The following is a 20,252-nucleotide window of genomic DNA, read 5'->3' on the forward strand; positions in this document are numbered from 1 at the left end:
TTAACCTTCTAGAAAATTATTTATGTGAATAGTAGAAATAATGATTATAGAGCAAAGTTGAAAGGGCAAACTAATTGCTGTGTAAATTATCAAAAAATTATTAGCTAATATTAACTTACAAGCACAGATACATAAGATAACCAGGACTCAGTTGCTCCCAGTCTTGTAGAGTATCACAAGGTCTTGGGGTCCAACAACAGTATCTGCCCTGGAATGGTCACCTAATAATAGTTGACTAGCAATCTCTAGTCCTGAGTAACAACCTAAGACTCAGTCTCATCCAGTACCAACCAGAGCTTTGTCTCTTAAGAAATAGCTCAGAGGTGGTTCCCTTAAAAAGCAACTAGTACTCTGAGTGTCAGGGATAGGGGACCTCTTTATACTTAGGATTACTTTTTCATATACCACTCCCACCCCCACCACCACCATCACCACCACCAGTCATCCAGTCCTAGCACCTCTTTTCATATGAATAAACATACTAGGCTACCAGGCATCATATGATATGCAAATTATGTAGTGTTCATGCTCTACCATTATGCAGATTAGCTTCATCTAGCCTTCATCAACCATTCTATAGGGGAAATTCTCCTTCAGTTAGTCCAAGTCTCAGTTCAATCTACCCAGTGTTCCCTACACACTGTAGAACATATTCTGATCATTCTTAGGGTAGGTATCTTTTTTCTGATCCTAAGTCCAACTTCTCTTTAGGGGTCTCTGCAGTGAGGTTTGCAGCCTGTTCCAGGCAGTTTCTCCATTTAACCACAGGGCTCCATTCCTTCTACTGTTTACTCCCAGGGAGTGATTTTATAGTCGGTTTGTGACCTAACCCCATCCGTTCTGGGGCACTGCCCTTCCTTTCAGAAGGGCCTAGAACCATCTTAGCTAGGTCCACCACTTAAAAGGGAAATGCCCTTTTCCATTCCGTGATGGGCTCTCCTAACCTTAATCCTTTAAGGCTCTGTCCACTTCTCTCCAGCCTTCTGGATTTTGGCTGTCATCTGTGAGGCAGAACTCCCTCTAGTGGTTTCGCTTTCCAATCGCGTTTGATTGAGCAGTATAGCGGTTTTTCCGTGCAGGCGATGTCATCTCCATTTCCGGTATTTATCTCCTTTCCGGTGGTTTTCTAAGTTTTATTTACATAGCCATAGAGCGAATTCTCAACAATAATATCGTTTTTAGCAATTTTAGTGCTATTTCTTTACTTGATCTACAAGGCATTGTTCTCTACAGAAATATTAGACCCCTGACGCAGGCCGCATGGCCGAAACACGTCACGTGTCGGGTCAAGTTTGCTATTGTTAATAAAGACCTTGTTCGGGAAGACACTCACTGTGAGAGGACTTTTTTGGATCCACTGTGTATTTTGCCCTTTGTTGGTTCCCTGTGGAGAGCTCACCTTCTGTGGCCATTTCAAGTCAAAACACATGCCTTTCTCTTGGAGAGCTCCCACAGACAGCAGAATCCAGGGAGAAGGGCTGGTTCCATGTGCAAGATACCTGAAGCTTGAATCCCTCATGAAACAGAAGGTGGCAAGGTTGAAAAGTATCCATGAAAATGAGAACTATGTCAAGGAAATGCTTCATGAGGCAAGAGAAAAGACGGCTAAATTTAAAATGAATCAGAGACAATGTTTCTTCACTCAATGTGTAATTCAATTCTGGAATTCTTTGCCAGAAAATATGGTAAAGACGGTTAGCTTAGCAGAGTTTTAAAAAAAGTTTGGATGGTTTCCTAAAGGAAAAGTCCATAGACCATTATTAAATTGGACTTGGGAAAAGTCCACAATTTCTGGGATAAGCAGCATAAAATGTTTTGTACTTTTTTGGCATCTTGCCAGGTATTAGTGACCTGGATTAGCCACTGTTTGAAACAGGATAGTGGACTTGATGGACCTTTGGTCTGTCCCAGTATAGCAATACATGTACTTCCATTCTTATGATCAGTACCAAGACTCTATCTGCCCTAGAACTGAAGAACTGGTTGGCAGCCCTGAGACAGGAGGAACTGTAGCTCATAACCCCCACAGTCGCTGAATCAGTGACCACTACAAAGGTTCTTCAAGGATGTGAAAGTCAGGAGTCCTTTTTTAGACCCAATATGACCGTGTTTCGACAACAAAGCACCAGTAAAAACTTTCAATTGGTCACAATTTAGCACATATATAAATAGGCATAAATAATAAAATATATAAATATCCAATCAATTCAAAATAAATAGGAGTGGACCATAATTAATACAAAACTTACATACTAATCATATGTGAACCATAAATCATATAAAACATATAAGGGTCCTTTTACCATTACTTTCACCAAGCTGCAGGAAAAAGGGCCCTGCGCTGGCGGCGGGGGCCATTTTTACTGCAGCAGTTAAAAAGACCCAAGGCAAATATGTGGCTGGGAACCCACCAACCATTGAGGTGGCGATAAGGGCTCCCGCTGTAATCTGGCAGTAACCGATTACAGCCGGGTTACTGCTGCACAAGCCATCTATGGGGGGGGGGGTTCCCCGGAAATGGTGCACACTTGGGGCAGAACTACCACCGGCGGCCACGTAGGTCTGGTGGTAGTTCCGACTTAGCATTTGGTAAGGCAACGTTAGGCTTACCAACACTTTGTAAAAGATCCCCTTAGAGCCCTGTTTACTAAGATGTGCTAAGGGCCCGCTAAGCATTTTTAGTGCAGGTATGCTAACCATGTAAGACCTATAATATTAGTATGTTTAGCACTCATTAAAAACACTAGCGCAGGTTAGTAAACAGGGCCCATAAATTGGTCGTGTCATAAGCATGCAAACAGTGAGTGTGAATAATGAGAATAGCTTATTTAATTAGTGCCAATCATATGAACAAGAATACATAAAAATAAAGTCACTTTGTGCAAATGTGAATTAGCAAAATGAATCAACATATTTCCATCTGATCATAAATTTTATCAATGCAATCAATGTGTATAAATTACTGAGCTAAAAGCCCATCAAGCCAGCTAACTTAGAAAGAGATAGAAAACAAACATAAATTGTGAACAGTAAAAAAAAAATTAAAATTAAAATAAAAAAAACTTATCAAAGTAGTATTTTGTCTGTTGCACTTTGGTATATTGTGGTTATCATGATTTTTAATATGCTTTTTAAATCTTATATTAGGGTTTTTATACTTCTTTTGACTAGTTTTAAATATGATAAAACTGGCTTTTTAACACAAGACATGAATTCTGCTTCTTTGGATGGCTGTTTTTTGGAGGAAAATTGTTAAGTATTTCTGCGTGTGTCTAGAGCTATGGAAGCTAGACACAAGCAATTTATTTATTTATTTGGATTTATTAGCCGACTTTAGGAAGACATTCACCAGAGGCGACAGATAAGTGCTCGACTTTATTTTTGTAAAGCTGCTTTATAGCACCTCATGAGAATCAGTGAAGGTTTTTATGAACTAAATAAATTTTGAAGATAGCATTGATATTGTCAATATATCTAAAAAAAAACATTTTTGTAAAAAAGAGCACAATTGCTAAAATCTTTTTGGAAATAAATTTGAAAATAAATTAAAAGTTAAAATAATTCTTTCCAAGCAAGGTTTTTATGACCAGTGGTGAACACCACGCCCCCAGTTAAAGCCGCCGAAAACTGAAAGTAAGTGGTCGGGCATTTTGAGGTCTTTTTCTTGCTTTTTAGAAATATTTTGTTAAAATCAAACATCATATTTCCATATAAATTTTATTGGATTCCTGTTTATATGTTTAAGTAAATTGTCACATGCAATGAAATAGGCAAAATAATGTATGATGGATACTGGCTGTATTATGGAACCCCTTAGCAAAGGGTAAAAACATGTAAATTTATACAAAATAACAACATATGGACAGTTTTAGATACCTCCAGGTATTTTACATATTTCTTTGCGCTAGTACATTCTCTTCAAAGATGTGAATATCATGCTGACTAGACACACTCTGCTACTCAGATAATGGTTCATACTTTCATGAAAGGTTTCTGGCCTTTCAGCACAATTTACTCTGGTGAGCCTGATTTGTTTTTCTTTAACATGTATGTTATGTTGGTAGTATGTCAACAATTGGATAAATAAATATATAAAATTAATTTTTTAGCTATTATTTCAGTAAACTCCCTTGGTCCCATGCAAAGGAAAGCATATGGGTTATTGCTTTTTATTGGAATGACTTGACATAGCAGTAAGTAAGTGGAAACAGGGGTCCCAATATTCAAAACTAACAGCTCCTGGTCAATTAAATAGCATTTAAGTGCCTAACTGTGGATATTCAGCAGGAGATATTGGCTACCTACTGCTTAATATCCTGGTTAGTGGCTAGCCACTAACAGACTACATATTGCAACGTAGCCGGTTAGTTGTGAATATTCAATGCCTAAAAGGCTATGTTGAGGGAGTCAAATAGGCTGCTTAAATAGCAGGCCTATCTTCACCGCTAAAAAGTTAACCGGTTAGTGCTCAATATCAGCATAGCTGGTTAACTTTCTAGCAGCCAAAAGAAACCCAGAAATTCAATGCCAGTTGCTGGATGTGGCCTGGCATTGAATATCGAGGTTTAACACCGCCGGTAGACAACAAATGCGCTGCCTGTCATTGGCTGAATATCGAGCCTACAGTAACAATGATGATGTCGATAGTTAGAGAGCAGCTGTTCTACCCTGTCTTCCCGTTCGTATGTGTATTTCTTTATTTCTTTGTTTAATTAGTTAGATTTAATTGCCATCTTTCTGAAGAAATTCACTCATGCTGGTGTAAGGAAGAAAAATCTGGACATAGGCAATATGCAATTTCAGCAGAAAAATATTGAAATAACAGTACATATTAAGGCATATTACGCTACTTGCAATGTCAACACAGTACACAATACAAGTTCTTAATAGAAAGCATGGGGTGTAAATGGGGGCACAGTATGCAGACAAATAAGAGAGAATAACAGGAGTGTAAATGTGGAAGAATATAATCTCAGTTAATGTAGCAAAAGCAAGTCCTGTTACAGTATCTGCAGCCAGTTTTAGCCCTTGTGTGTTTGTGTGACTAGCTAATTAGGTGCTTCTTCCTTTAAAGTTTTGGGAGAAGAGACAAGCTTTCACCTACTTCCTGAAGTAGAGATTGTTATGCACTGAATGAAGCCTTTCAGGAGTGAATTCCAAAGTGTGAGGGCTACTCCTGTGCAGGTTTTTTGGCAGGTGCTACATTGCATGATGGACTTTAGAGAAGCTGTCATTCGGAATACTCCTTGGGAGGACCTTAGCAATCTTGGAGCGTATAGATGGAGATCCTGTTCTGCAAGTATTCTGGCCCATTTCCTTTAAAGTCCTTGATGATCAGACAGAGTTTTAAATTTAGCCCTTTATTGCAAAGTTAGCCAGTGATGCTTTTGTTAAATGGTGAGATATGATCGCATTGCTTCCAACCTTCTATCAGTCTTGCTACAGTTCTCTGAATCAATTTGAGCTGATGCAGACCTTATATAGTTAGACCAATATAGAGTGCATTTCAGTAATCTAGTCTTGATGTTATCATAGTTTGAACCTTTGTTACAAGATGTGCCTTCTCAGTGTACGTAGAGAGGCACTGTACAGACATTGTCGACGATAATGAAAGCAGCTCCTCAAGATTGCTTGGATTTGGAGGATCAGCATAGGTGTCGAGTCTAGCTGTACTCTAAAGTTTCTGACTTGCATTTAAGAGTGAGGTTGTAACTTCCAGAAAAGATTTTGATGTCAGGTATGTAACCACTTACAGGGGTCTTTTACTAAAGCTTAGCTCAAGTTATCTGCAGCAGGGCCCATAGGAATAAAATGTTAAAGATCCACAAGAACTCAATTTTACTTGGGATCAGGTAAAGTCTGTTGTGTTAGCCCATTCTTAAATTGCTGTTAAACTGGTACTCAGTGTATTCAGGGCTGTAGGTAAATCTGGTTCAATGGGCATGATAGCTGCACATCATCTGCATAGAGTTATCATTGGGAATCTATTGATCGAATCAGCTGGGCTACTAGTTTGAGGTAGATATTAAACAGAATTGATGACAGTATCAATCCTTGAGGTACTCCATATGACAGCACCCATGTGGGTGATAATGCAATAAAGAAAGCTGCAGTAAATAAATTTAGTTCAAACCAGAATCTCCATTTTTTAGAATTAAAATATCACACATGTTCTTCAGTAATTTATCCATTTTCTTTCCAGAAATACAATTTCCAGTGCCTCCTCCTGACGTGGATAAAGGTAAAGTGGACACATGCAATCAATGTCTTTGTCCCCTGCTATAGCAATATTGACCTTGGAACTTGATCACTCTGATCTGATTGAGCTGGATAACTCATATTGGGGAATGATCTGCTTGAAGTGTGGCTCTTTGCCTTGCATGGATATTTTGCTAGAGTTGTTCAGCAGAAGATTCCCCGTAGACATATGACTCTACAGAATCAAGCCACCCGCAAGCTCAACTAAGGACAAACTGAACCAGGAGCAAAGCACTCAGAACCAGAGGCTGAAAATTGTGTCCATCCACCTGCTGGAGATAGAAGATATTGAGGAAGTAGACTGTGATATGTCTCAGCTCTGTTTTCTATACTCTATCTCCACCTGCTGGTTGATGTACACAACTAATAGTGGGAAGCTGCATAATAGAAGGATATTTAGCTTGTTTGTGTATTAAGGATTTTCTGTACCGTTCTGTCTGATTAACAGGTCAGAGCACTTTACAATATTAACCTTTTAAAAGTGTAGAAAGTAACATCAATGAAGAGGTAGACCAAGATCAGTCATACAAGTTTAAAGTAGAAGAAAAAGGGAACAAAAATGTAAATATAATTATCTTATACAATGCTGAACCAGAAGTAGATGTTATTCCTGTACTGTATGCTTTTGAAAATCACCCAGTTGTTACACTGAAAGAGATGGTAGAATGATTCCTAATTGAAATTCTTCAAATAAATAGGGCTTATGAATTTAGGTTTTAACCCATAAACATCCCTGATATAAAAAAGGAAGAATAGGTGTTTATATAAACAGTGGGAAGGCAAGGCATCTCCTAGTACTCTCCCACCCCTTCCCTGGCTTGTCTTGCATCCCCTGTACTGTTTTTGTGCCTTTTCTACACTGAAGATGCCTAAATGAACACAAACATATCTTTCCTTGTCCTTACCGGACCAGCAGATGGAGACTGAAAACAAAGACTTTTGTGATCCACTTTATTAGGGCACCATACAGATACAGATCCTCAGTATTTCTCTATCAAAAGCAGATTGTGAGTGTTTGCTGTGCAGCTCCTAGACTGGTGCTTGATGTGGACTCCTGGGCTAGCTGGAGAGCTGATAACCAGTGCAGCATGGTGGTCCTGATAGACATTTCTAGGATTAGCTCATATAAAAAGATAGAAATAAAAAAATTAAACATGTTTGCTTGGTGCTAGAGGATAACTTATTGGAGTCTCGTTCTATATTTGGAGAAGCATTGTGAGCAGCTTATAAAACAGCTAATTATGCTAAACGAATAAGGGGGTGAGTCTTCCTTTAATTTACATTTGATCCCAAGGGAGCTTGATGGGACTTAGATATTGATTCCGAGAAGTTCCGTGCCTAGTTCCATGACACTGCAGTTCACCTGTTCCAGCCACATTAGGCCACATTCCCGGGCTTGATTTTCTTTGCAAGTTGGATACCTGGGTGAATTTCATATTCATTCTGATGGAGGCCGCCTAGGCTGAGTGCTCCAAATACTGAGTTTATTGCAGGGCCAGCATGGCGTATTGGAGAACTGCTCCTCTTGTCTAAGTGAGTCTCTAGATATCATGGATCAAGAGGGCAGCCCCTGTGGTTCTCTTGAAGTGTTTGGTGAGACATCCTTCATTTATCTGTGAGTTTCTCCTGACCTGATGGAGTCCGTTGAACCCCAGGACAGAGTTTGGAAAGATGCTCGTTAGTACCAGTTTACCCCTTTATGCCTAAGTGTTTGAGAAGACAATGAGCCAGATTTCTATTGTTAGTAAGAAATGGATCAGCCCCACAGCATGAAGCATTTAAAGATGCTCAGAGCAGGTGCTCTTTACCAAAACTCTGCTAAGAGTACGGTTATGGCTTAGAAATTGTTTAGCAGATACAGCTTCCAAAACTCACCTTAGCTGACTTCCCTTTACAGATAAACTTACGTATGGATCTGGAGAAGTTATTCAAGTGCTTTGGGAGCTCACATTTCAAAGATTGCCTGGAGACAAGCCAAAGTCTTTTACACATCAACCAGCTTCCAGAGCAAGATTTAGGGACAACAGAAAATACAGACTGGGTGTTCTAGGTTTATTCAGCGGTCAAGTTTTCAGTGCATTCCTCTTCCTTTTTTGGAGAAGGAAAAGGGCAGTCTAAGGTCTTCAACCTACTGGTTCCACATGCTGTTCGCAATGAAGGAATTAGGGTTCATTCTTTGAGAGATCAAATAGTGGGCAATTTTGTCTCTTTTTGTTGAGGAATGGACTAAGTCATATCCAGTCAGTGGGTTCTGGTTGTGATATGAAAGAGTTACAATTTGGAATTTTGCCATCCTGTTGTAGAATCAAGGTAGCTCCTGTATTGTGAGACTATAGACCAGTAGTGGCATCAATGGCCACAGCCATAGAATTAGTTTCTTGGGCTCAAGTTCGTATGAGGCCATTATAAAACTCTCTTTTCAGTTGTTGATCAGCTTTGTGGATGGCGCAGGTCAAAATCTGCCTGAATCAGTAGCTCCAATCATGTAATCTACTTCAGGAAGTTAGCCTTTATACTCCTCACCTGACAGTAATAACAAGGGATGTCTGCATAATCAGATGGAGAATGCATTGTGAGGGTCAGATAGCGCAGGGAGCATAGCCGAGGCAGGTGCAAGGGTGTATGACACTCCCACCCCACAATCTATAAATTGGCACTGTCATCTCCCTTTTCTCTCCCCTCCTCTCCTCTTCTTTATTTCTACATATCTGTTCAGCTTCAACCCCACTCACCTTTCCCCATCCAGCATCAACCTTTCACATTTCTTCACTCTTCCAACTACTCGTTAACCATTACCTCCTCTCTTTCACACTCCCACCTCAGTCTTGCATTGACCCTTCTCTCTTCACTTCTCTAGCATGCAGTAAGAAAAGGAGATCTCATGGATTAAAAACCAGGTGAAAAAATGGAACCATAGAACAATAGGGAATATAGCCCATAATGCCCATCTAATCTTTTTATCCTCTCCTGTGTGTGGCTACGTTTTTTTTTACTATGTAAAGATATAAACAATGATATTAACGGGGATTTGTGCTGGGATGAGTGCCACTCAATGCATTCTTAAATAATGAGCACTGTACCTTCTCTCTTCCCTCCCCTCCCCTCCCCTCCCATCCCACACACCCATGCAAGATCACCCCTCCCCCCTCTGCCACTAGTGCAGCATTCTTCTTAAACAGAACTCATCAGAGGGAAAGGGTCAAGCAGGCCCTCTGTGAATATATAGCCTGGAAGGCTCCCAAAAACTTCGCATGGGTGCTTTGTGCTTGTCCTGGAGGCAGAAGTAGAACAAGCGAGGGGTGGGTAATCAGCCAGGAATCTGATCTAATGCCTCTTCTAGCATTCCAGGAGGGCTGGCGTAACAGGTAAGGGCAGTTACAGAAACCTTTGTGTCCCCCATATGTCAGTGTCCTCTTGCCGTGCTTACTGGGTGTGTCTGGCCCTGTGTTTAGAGGTTAAACCACCTGTTCATGTTCACAGACTTCAATAAAACTTTCCATATGCCCTGCAACTATTCACAAACCTCTTCCATATGCATTGCATAACATTACCAAATATGTATCCCTAGTAAGGTTTTCTATAGTATGTTGTTCCTCCATGAACTAGCAAATCAATAGTATGACAGATGTCAGAAGAAAATTGAAGATATATATTCCAATCATTCATTTCACCATGGTTTTAAGACACCAAATATATTTGCTAACATCTCTACTTTATTTTTAGGAACATGGATATTTAACATTTTCCATCCAAAGACAGCAGATTCATCAAGTGAGCATTAAATCCTATTTTTGGAAAATATGGATAACTGCCAAAGATTATTGCAGAATAGTAATGTTGCAGGCTAGCAATACGATGCAGATACTAGAGAAACTTAGATCATCTTCTGTGATTGCCAAATTGTGACAAGTTTTCAAGAGCAGTGGTGGTAATGGCATAAGGGTGGGCACACTTTGAGCAGTACAGTACACAACCATTCATAGACATATTAGTGTCCTCTTATGACCCATTTAAATGTAATTGTGTTAAAATGATGGCCCATACTTTGATGGTGGGCATGTGAATGGGTGGAGTTAAGCATGAGTGCAGCACACAAAGACGTAGATTACATAATACTGTAATTCATGTATGTGGACATCTATACCAGCTCTAGGGTTAGTGTAGATGTCTCTGCTGCAGTGGAGATGCACGTTAGATAAATTATACTCTGGTATTTTATAATGAAAATAGGCATCTACTTGTCTGTAAATTCACACCTGAATACGTTCCTATTTGGCCTCTTCCACTCAGTGGATTATTGTAAAAATCACACTCTTATTGCTAGATAATGCTATTGAGCTGGTTTGAAGAGGTCCAGAAAAGTTTCTGGAAAATCAGATTCATTAATAATTACTAGTCCAGCAGGTGAAGGGTCACCGGTTCTTTCATTTGGGAGTGGGTGGTGGGGGGAAAGTTTTCCATTACAGTTTTCCTCTATACTGATTGCCTACAGGTGAAATGTATTTGAGAATGCTCTGCTTAAGGGAATATTCATTTGACGTAACATGACACTTATTTTGATATTGTGTTCTTGCTCGCATAGAGGCCTCATGAGTTTGCTTCTCTGATTTTAATGATTTTCTGAGTCATTTTAATTTTAATTCATAGAGCTTAGGTAAATGACTTCATTTCACAGAGTGTTGTGTTCTTCTGCCAGTGGTTCCAACAAAAAACAGAAAAGCCACAGGTTAGTTAATGGGCCTAGAACCATCCCCAATGAATATGCATGGGCTAGATTTGTATATAACAAATGGCAACACATGCAAATCTAGCCCATGTATATTCATTGGGGATATCCTGAAAATCTGACTGGCTAGGTGTGTCCCGAGCCCTTGGTAAAGAAGGTCTAGAATCTGGATTTTCAGTCACGTGCTCCAGGCACCTTTACATAAGTGGCTCTCTTAATACATTTTAAGTGTAATCATAGTTAGGATGGTGTACTTGCCACTTCCTATGAAAGAGGTGGAAAATGTAATTACACAAACTGCATTCAAGCATTGAAGCCCTAACTGTTTAGCACACTTTATTCATAGTGTCCCTATGACATCACTTCCGTGTTCATAATGAAAATATATTTATTTTATTTACAGCATCATGGATATATGAACTCTTCTTTCCAAACATTCCAGCTACAGAGCTACTAAGTGAGTATGAAATAATATTTATAAAATAATATGGACAGTGTCTTTAGACTGTTAGAATAACACTGTAGTGGCAAAGGAAGGAATCCTCCACTTCTATCCCACTTTCAGTTGGTGTACCTCAGGGCTCTGTCTTGGGGCCTCTTCTTTTCTCCATCTGTAGTTCTTCCCTTGGTGCTCTAATCTCCTCCCATGGTTTTCAGTATCACCTTTATGCTGATGACCCCCAAATGTACCTCTCCACATTAGAAATTTCAGCAGGAAACCAGGCCCAAGACTCAGCCTGCCTGTCTGACATTGCTGCCCGGATGTCTCACTGCCATCTGAAACTAAACATGGCCAACACTGAGCTTCTTATCTTTCTCCCTACACCCACGTCTCCTCTTCTCCCATTCTCTATCTCTGTGGATAACACTCTCATCCTCCTGTCTCATCACCTCATAACTTTGGGGTCATCTTTGACTCCTATTCTCTTTCTTTTATATATTCAACAGACTGCTAAAACCTTTCTCTGCAATATCACCAAAATGCATCCCTTCCTTTATGAGCACACCATCAGAAGCCTTATCCACACTCTTATCCAGGGGCGTATCTGCAATCCGGCGGTAGGGGGGGCCAGAGCCAGAGAGGGGGGGGCACATTTTTGCCTCCCTTCCCCCCCCCCCCCCCGCCGCCACCACCGCCGCCTCTCTCCACCCCCCTCCCCGCCATCAACCCTCCCCGCTGCTTACTTTTGCTGGCGGGGGGCCGCAACCCCTGCCAGCCGAGGTCCGACCCGCAGTCTTCATATTTCGTCTTCCTCCGACTCCTCCGTGGCCATGCTGCAAGGAAGTAACGCTGCAGTGCTGATTTGTTGAATCCAGTTCGGAGTCTGACGTCGCAGCACATTGTACGCGCGTACAACGTGCTGCGACGTCAGACTCCGAACTGGATTCAACGAATTAGCACTGCAGCATTACTTCCTTGCAGCATGGCCACGGAGGAAGACGAAATATGAAGACTTCGGGTCGGACCTCGGCTGGCGGGGGTTGGGGCCCCCCTGCCAGCAAAAGTAAGCAGCGGGGGAGGGTTGATGGCGGGGAGGGGAGCCAGGACGAAATCTGCGGGGGCCCAGGCCCCTGTGGCCCCACGCAGATACGCCCCTGCTCTTATCACCTCTCGCTTACACTACTGAAACATGTTTCTCACAGATCTCCCACTAAGCCATCTCTCTCCCCTTCAATCTGTTCAAAATTGTGCTGCATGACTTTTATTCTGCCAGTGTCGCTACGCTCATACTAACCCTCTCCTGAAGTCACTTCATTGGCTCCCTATCCATTTCCACATAAAGTTCAAACTCCTCTTATTGACTTCCAAGTGCATTCACTCTGCAGCTCCATACTACCTCTGCTCAAAAGGGATGTGTTTATGGGTGATTTGTGGGCATTCCAACGTTTCCACGCATACTTACAGAATATGAGCCAGTGCACTTAAATCTACGCACTGGGATTTACACCAAGTTTTTGTTGGCGTAAATGAGTATGTGTAAATTTAAGCATGCCTACATCGACTGAGTGTATTCTGTATAATACGTGTACATTTTATAGAATACGTTTAGGGATACATATAGGTGCCATATATATATATAATGTGGTCCTTAATGTATTTAGTTTAATAAAATTAGATTTTATACTTTTTAATTAGTTTGAGAGTGAAAGCCACTGGTGTAAAGAGATCCAAGCGATCTATGAATATCACAATTTTCCATCTCTTGTAGAGAAATCATCAAAACCTGAACTTTCTTGAAATTATGTCAGATGTATTTAATTAAGGTATCCACTTTCTTTTCAGAACCAGATGTATCTCTGAAGTTCCCACCACCAACAGATTTAGGTGAGCACTCACATGTACATAGACTGCTACCCAGGACTATACCAAAAGAGCAACTCCTTATATGTAGGCAATACTGAAGAATTATGAATACATTTTCTTCTATATCACAACTTGAAATCACTGTTATCTCCTATGGGAAGTTCAATAATGGGTCCTGTCTGTTGTATACCAAGTAAATGTCTGTTTCAAATAAAAGGAAAACATTGTTATTCTTGTAATAAATTCTCTGAAATTACTTTATTAATATGCTGTAAAAGCTGGGGCTTCTGCTCCAACGATGGCATTTTAGAGATAATCCAGAAAGGCGAAAGAAGACAACCACAGTCTTCTAAGTGATCAATCACATGTTTATTTGCTGACAAACTAAACCCCAACACGGGCCATGTTTCCGCATTCCTTGCCTTCTTCAGGGGTTCTTAAAACATAAAAGAATAATCCTTCTTAAAACAATAATTATGACAAAAAATATATAATTATGACAAAAAAATCATTAAAATATACCATAAAAAATAAAACAGAGGATAATAATATGATAATAATGAAATATATACAGTGTTTGTATCATATGGCTCATTCTGTATCGCTACAAGTGACCTGCAAGTGATCCCTTTTCCAGAACATTTTAACATTAGATGGTCGAAGTGAGCTGGTGTAAATCCATGCATGTAAATTTAAGCTTTAAACCGAGCCATTCTACCCATCATAGTATCGAATTGCATAGATTTCCTTTTAAATTCTATAATCAGATAGACTACAGCAGTCAGGTATAGAAATGCTGCCAAATTTGCAAAAAAAAAAAAAAAAAAACTTATTAAAGTTCACACAGTGATAATTTTTTCCCATTAGTTCAGTCTGACTTTCTATCATATAGCTCATTCTGTATCGCTACAAGTGCCCTGCAAGTGATCCCTTTTCCAGAACATTTTAACATTAGATGGTCGAAGTGAGCAGAGGCAACAATATAGACCTGTATAGTCCAACCAGTCTATTCCCAACAAAGTGGCCGGACTGGTACTTGTTGCTCATTGCAGGTTATACCCATTTCTGCACTATTTAAGGCTATTTAAGGTTTCATTTCATCCTCTTTTTATAAAGAGATCCTCTGTTTTTGTCCCACAATTTTTTGAATGCAATCTCAAACTTTTTTTTAATATGGAATTAATCAAATTGTATCTGTTTATTTTCAGGATTGTGGCTATATAAAACATTGTATCCAAATACACCAACTGAACAGCTACCAAGTGAGTGTTTAATCTTGTTAATAGCAAGAAGGAAAGCCTATTGCTAAACACAGTGTCCAGGAAAGAAAAGGACTATGAAGTTCTATATCTTATCTTTTTGAAATGTAGGTCATCTTTTGTATTTCATGTGTGTTATGTCATGTTTGTGGGAATGTGAAATCCTACAAAAGGCACTTTTGAAAAATGTTTCATGAGAAAGCAGCAGTTACCACTTGCAGCAGATTAATGTCTTGATACTTTTCTCATGGAAAATGACTCACATTGTTTTGAAAATGCAAAAAATACCTGTGGTGTTGGCTCTACAAACCTACATCTGCTTCTTGGAATGAATCTACACAATGTGAGTAGAAGTATGTGGATTATTTTAGTCATGTAAATTGTGAGTAACTTTAACAAGCCCAAGAAAAGAAAGTGTTATATATTTGAAACATAGTAACAGAGTAGATGACCTCAGATAAAGACCCACACGATCCATCCAGTTTGCCCAATAAGGCTGCCAGAGTCTCACCTACCACCTTGGAAGAGTGGTTTTATAATTTTGGCTGCATTATAATCACATTCATAGTGAATACCCGATTTAAAGTAACAATCCAACAGTGTTTTAAACTGGCAACATTTTACTCTCTATCAACCTCAAGATGTCTTCCCCTCCTCTTCTGAGAGACACTCATAGCATATGACATGATGTGATATAAAATACGCATACCTGATCTTGATCTATCCTTGCCATTTTTGGGATGCAAACAATAGAAGCACTGGCCTTATTTCCCCAACTACTGGAGTTGCTGTTGAAGCCCCCTCCAACCCATCCAGATCTACCATTCCGTAAAGGTCTGCCCGGCACTGGACATGCTTCCCAGCTACTGGAGTTACCATCTAAGCAGTGCTAAGCTTTTATTTTTATATTATTTTTTCATTGTCTTTGCATGTAGGGATCCTTTGTTTTTCTCCTTTGCATTTTTGAATTCTGTCACTGGTTTTGTCTCCATCACTGCCTTGAATTTTACAATACCCATTTCAATAATACTTTTAGTGTTGTGCATTGATCCTGGAATAATTAATTGAAGAGTATAATAAAGTATAATTAAAAAGAAACTTAGAGGAGCAGCTGCAAAGATCAAATGGATATTGTTCAAAATTACCAACATAGAAGCCCAGACCAGATATATTTACCATATTAGAAAAGGTGAAAGGAAGGCAAAAACACATAATGAAAACTGCTTAAGGAACATTAGAAGCAAGATGCCGGTAAAAGAATTATTTGGACCTCTAGTTGATCAAGGGGTAATAGGGGCACTCAGGGAGGAAAAGGACATAGCAGAGTTACTAATGAGTACTTTGCTGTCACTTCAGTGAAGAAGGTATGGGAGATATCCTGGCCAGAAATGGTATTTATTGGGGCTAAGCTGGAGGTACTGAAACTAATCTCTGTAAACCTGGAAGACGTAATAAGCAATTTGATAAACCAAAGTGTTGCAAATCATCTGGACTGGATGAAATACATCCCAAAATACTTATAGAACTAAAGTACAAGAGCTATTATGAGTAATATGTATTTTATGTTTAAAATCAAGAATTCTACCAGAATACTGGAGGGTAGCCAATGTAAGCCAGTTTTTAGAAAGGGTAGCCCAGGTGACTGTTTACGCCACGTATTGTCAGAGTGCATTGGTAGTAAACCGCCTTGAATGTGATTTGGTTTATTTAACAATGATATACAAATTTGTAATTAAATTAAACAGTAAATTTATCCTTTTAAAGAACACCAAAACTAGAGGACATTCCATAAAACTAACAGCCAACAGATTGAAAACAAACCATGGAAATTATTTTCCCCCACTATGCAATTAAACTGTGGAATCTTTTGCTGGAGGATGTGATCAAGGTGACTAAAATCCTGGAGGAAATGTCCATTAAAATGATTAACCAAGTAGACTTGAGAAAGCCATCATTGATTCCTTGGAATGGGCTTTGAAAAAATTAATCTATATTTTGAGATCTGCTGGGTACTTGTGACCCACACAAGCCAAAATAAGAAACAGGATGTTGAGCTTGAAGGAACTATGTCAGACTAAGCATGGCTTATCTTATGTTCTAAAGTTCTTTGTATGTGAATTTAAATGCATGATAACTTAAACCTTTGTTTACCATTGTATTTTCAGAACTACGACCTTCAAACACACACTTTCTGGTACCTCCTTCTTTAGTGGTTACAGGTGAGCATGAAATGACATTTATAGAAAATATGCACTGACACCCATATCTATCAGCAGGACAGCACTGCCTGCACAGAAAATGATTCAGATGAAAGTAGTTGGAATTACCCTCTCTACAGGTGACAGAGGTCCAAATGAGATGTGACCAATAATTTCTACAAACATGTTAAGGCACCCTTTCTTTTAGCAGTTACAAATCTCTCTCAATGTTCCCTACCATTACTCTGACCATCAGCACTGCCTTGCACACTGATTTACAATATCTCGATCATCATATATATGCAGCCTATGATTTCTTCCCTATCACTTCCTTATCAGTAGCTAACCCAACATCATTTACTATTCATCTGGATTATTATTTAACCTAAAAGGATTCTATCCATGTTTATAAATAGATACTTTGTTTTAGAGTTGGGGCCAGGAAATAAATATTCCCGGGTCACAGAGTGAAGCTTGGACATGTGACATATGCATTTATGGTATCGTATCTAATTTATTTTCAGAATCATGGATATATAGAGAAGCAAAACCAAATCTTCCAGCTCAATTTGTTTCTGGTAAGTCTAACATCCCAAAGTAGAGACCAGATGCAGGGTTGTCGAGAGACAAAGCCAGACCCTTGGCAAACACCCCCCACTCGCCGTTTCCTGGCCATAGCACCCCCTCTGGCCTGCACGCGCCCCCCACGGGCCTGCTTACTTGTCTCCTCCTGCCCCACTCTACTGCTTCACAGGTTTTCTTCCTGCCGTGTCAAAACAGGAAAGACCGCACAGAAGGTGGGACACAGCAGGAAGATGGACCTGTTGCCAGCAAAACAGAGTTAAATGCGATAATGCGTTAACCTGGCACTGTGGTACACAGGAGCAGGAGAAACCATCTGAGCAAAAGCAGCGCCGTGCAGGACCCCTTTGGATACCGGACCCTGGGGAATTTTGCCCCTCTCACCCTCTCAGTGGCGCTGACTGGATGGAAACTGAAGGACACAGCGAATGAGAGAGACAACTCAGCGCTGGAGGGAGGGATAGAGAAGGGATGAAAAGATAATAAAACAAAGTACAGGGAAGCACACATTTTTTGTTTAGTATTCCCCATAGTCACTATTGTCACTTGAGCTTGTGACCCAGAGAGAGAAAGTGAGTATCAAGGGCTGCGAAGGGCTGGGTATGGGCATACACAGAGAAGACGGAGAACAGTGTGAGTTAAATGCATTGATGGAAAAGGGTAAAGGAGAATGCCAATGGATGGGTTATGTTCCTTTCAATGAAATCATATAGTCAGCATATCAATAATACTGACAAATAAGGTGAGTCACCTACATGCAGCTTTATACATATTTGAACTGTTGACAGGCATCAGAGTGGCTATGGAATGCAACCTATGGAGTGGAGGAGTGGCCTAGTGGTTAGAGCACTGGTCTTGAAATCCAGAGGTGGCTGGTTCAAATCCCACTGCTGCTCCTTGTGATCTTGGGCAAGTCACTTAACCCTCCATTGCCTCAGGTACAAGCTAAATTGTGAGCCCTCCTGGGACAGAGAAATATCCAGTGTACCTAAATGTAACTCACCTTGAGCTACTACTGAAAAAGGTGTAAACAAAATCCAATAAATAAATAAACCTAACAATATGACATCAGAAATGAAAACTCTGAATGATGGATTTGGGTAGCTTATAAGCGGGGGTTTCTCATAGGGATTTCAAATGCCTCAAAATGATAAACATGCACAATGCTAGTGTTTCTTAATCTGTATGATATGATGACATAAAAAGCAAAAGTATAAGGCTACAGGATAAACACAGTATTCAAATATGGAAGCACTTGGGTAAAACTAGTTTCCTGCTTTACATTTTCTATACTCTGAGTTGTTTTGCCAAGTTTTCCAGAACTCTGATGCCTCTGTTTTAGTAGCATTGGCAGTATAGTTGTGGATAAGCTATATGGGTAGACTGGATTGATATTATAGGGGTAAATATTCAGCCCCTCCTGCCCAGTTTAGCTGTACTGCCCATATGAGGAGTAGATATCCAGTGCCACTTTTTCAGAGAGTGCAACTGAATATCAGCTTTGATCACCTTGGCACTCTCTGGTTAGTGCCATGGCGCTGCAGGGCAAAGTCAAGGCAGACTCGGAAATTAGACAGAAACAAACAAAAGGCAAAGATCTGCCACAGAAATGGCAAATCAAAAGAAAAAAAGCAGATCAAAAAAGACAAAAAAATAGAACAGGAGGGTAACAGATATTTAATGCTATTAATGGATAACTAAGTGGGCAGATAGGACCGAATAAAATGTTCTCATTACCATGTCCAGTTAGTTATCCGGGTATGGCACTGAATATCGGTGATACTCGGATAATTTCCAGGCACAGCTGAGGACTCGGATATTCAGTGTCTGAGAATTATAATATCTTGTCTGAAAGAATAAGGAGACAAACCACATGTGAGGCACAAAACTCTTCCGTGCTGAATAATTTATAGTTGGGATGAAATCAGAATTTTACACATTTTTACTCTGTACAGCAGAATTTTCTGTCTTCTCGAACTGAGTGAAAAAAGAGTGAATTATTTGAACTGTTAAATTAAACTTGCTGTTTTTCTGTTTTCTAACTATGCCTGATATATATTTACAGATGGACCTTTGGGAATGGAGTTCATCACGGCCTTTATGTCAAATTCGGACCCTAATGTTCCAGGGGATTATCAGCTGTTAGTCACTTCTCCCACCCAAGATACTCGTGTCACCGCCTGGATCAACGACTCTTATTTTAAGACGGAGATCATCATAGGTACCTGGGATATGGTGGCCATACCCATATCAGTAGGCATTGTGTACGGTGGACCAGGACTTTTCGGAGCCTCTGTTATTGTTCAATCTGATAAACCAATCAGTGTATTCTCAGTAAACTCTAAAGATCAATCTGCTGATAGGGCTTTAGTATATCCCATACATTATTTAGGCAATGAGTACTATATAGCCACTCCAAGTGGAGAGGAAACACCATATACGAAAGGGTTCTCAGTTATAACTTATGATTATCCACCACAGTTGAAATGCTTCTTCGAGGTGCAGTGACATTGCAGAATACAAATTATCCTGCAGGGAGCAAGGTGACTCGTACTCTACAGCCATTTGAAGTTCTCCAGGTACAAAGCAAGGATGACTTGTCTGGCACCAGCATTATGTCTGAAAAGCCCGTGGCTGTATTGTACGGCCACAGCTGTTCCAGCAAAAATACTCCGTGTAACCATATGTATAAACAGCTCCAGCCTGTCTCCAACTGGGGCACCACTTTCTGCATCACACCATTACCCTCGTTGCCAAATGATGCTGTAGTAATGGTAATTTCTAGCCAGAAGACTAGGCTGGATTTTACATTTGGGGGTAAACAAGGAAGTAAGGATTTGGTACCTGGAGAAGTTTTGAAGTTTGAACTATCAGGCCCAAGTGCCCTCTATCTTAATGGCAATGCTGAAATTCAAGTTGTGGAG

General features: G+C 40.0%; 1 protein-coding gene across 1 annotated transcript in view; it reads left to right on the top strand.

The window, feature by feature from the left end:
- Nucleotides 1–19,921, top strand: part of LOC115475651 — a 451,633-nt gene extending 431,712 nt beyond the window's left edge. Inside the window, exons 59-66 of the mRNA XM_030211552.1 lie at nucleotides 6,203–6,241; nucleotides 9,982–10,029; nucleotides 11,388–11,441; nucleotides 13,269–13,310; nucleotides 14,498–14,551; nucleotides 16,714–16,767; nucleotides 17,271–17,324; nucleotides 19,394–19,921. Of these exons, the coding sequence (XP_030067412.1) occupies nucleotides 6,203–6,241; nucleotides 9,982–10,029; nucleotides 11,388–11,441; nucleotides 13,269–13,310; nucleotides 14,498–14,551; nucleotides 16,714–16,767; nucleotides 17,271–17,324; nucleotides 19,394–19,836 (788 nt within the window). The 3' untranslated portion in view covers nucleotides 19,837–19,921. The remainder of the gene's footprint in view (nucleotides 1–6,202; nucleotides 6,242–9,981; nucleotides 10,030–11,387; nucleotides 11,442–13,268; nucleotides 13,311–14,497; nucleotides 14,552–16,713; nucleotides 16,768–17,270; nucleotides 17,325–19,393) is intronic.
- The last annotated feature ends 331 nt before the right edge of the window (nucleotides 19,922–20,252 follow it).

The sequence above is a fragment of the Microcaecilia unicolor genome, chromosome 8 (assembly GCF_901765095.1).
Source record: "Microcaecilia unicolor chromosome 8, aMicUni1.1, whole genome shotgun sequence".
NCBI classification, from domain to species: Eukaryota; Metazoa; Chordata; class Amphibia; order Gymnophiona; family Siphonopidae; genus Microcaecilia; species Microcaecilia unicolor.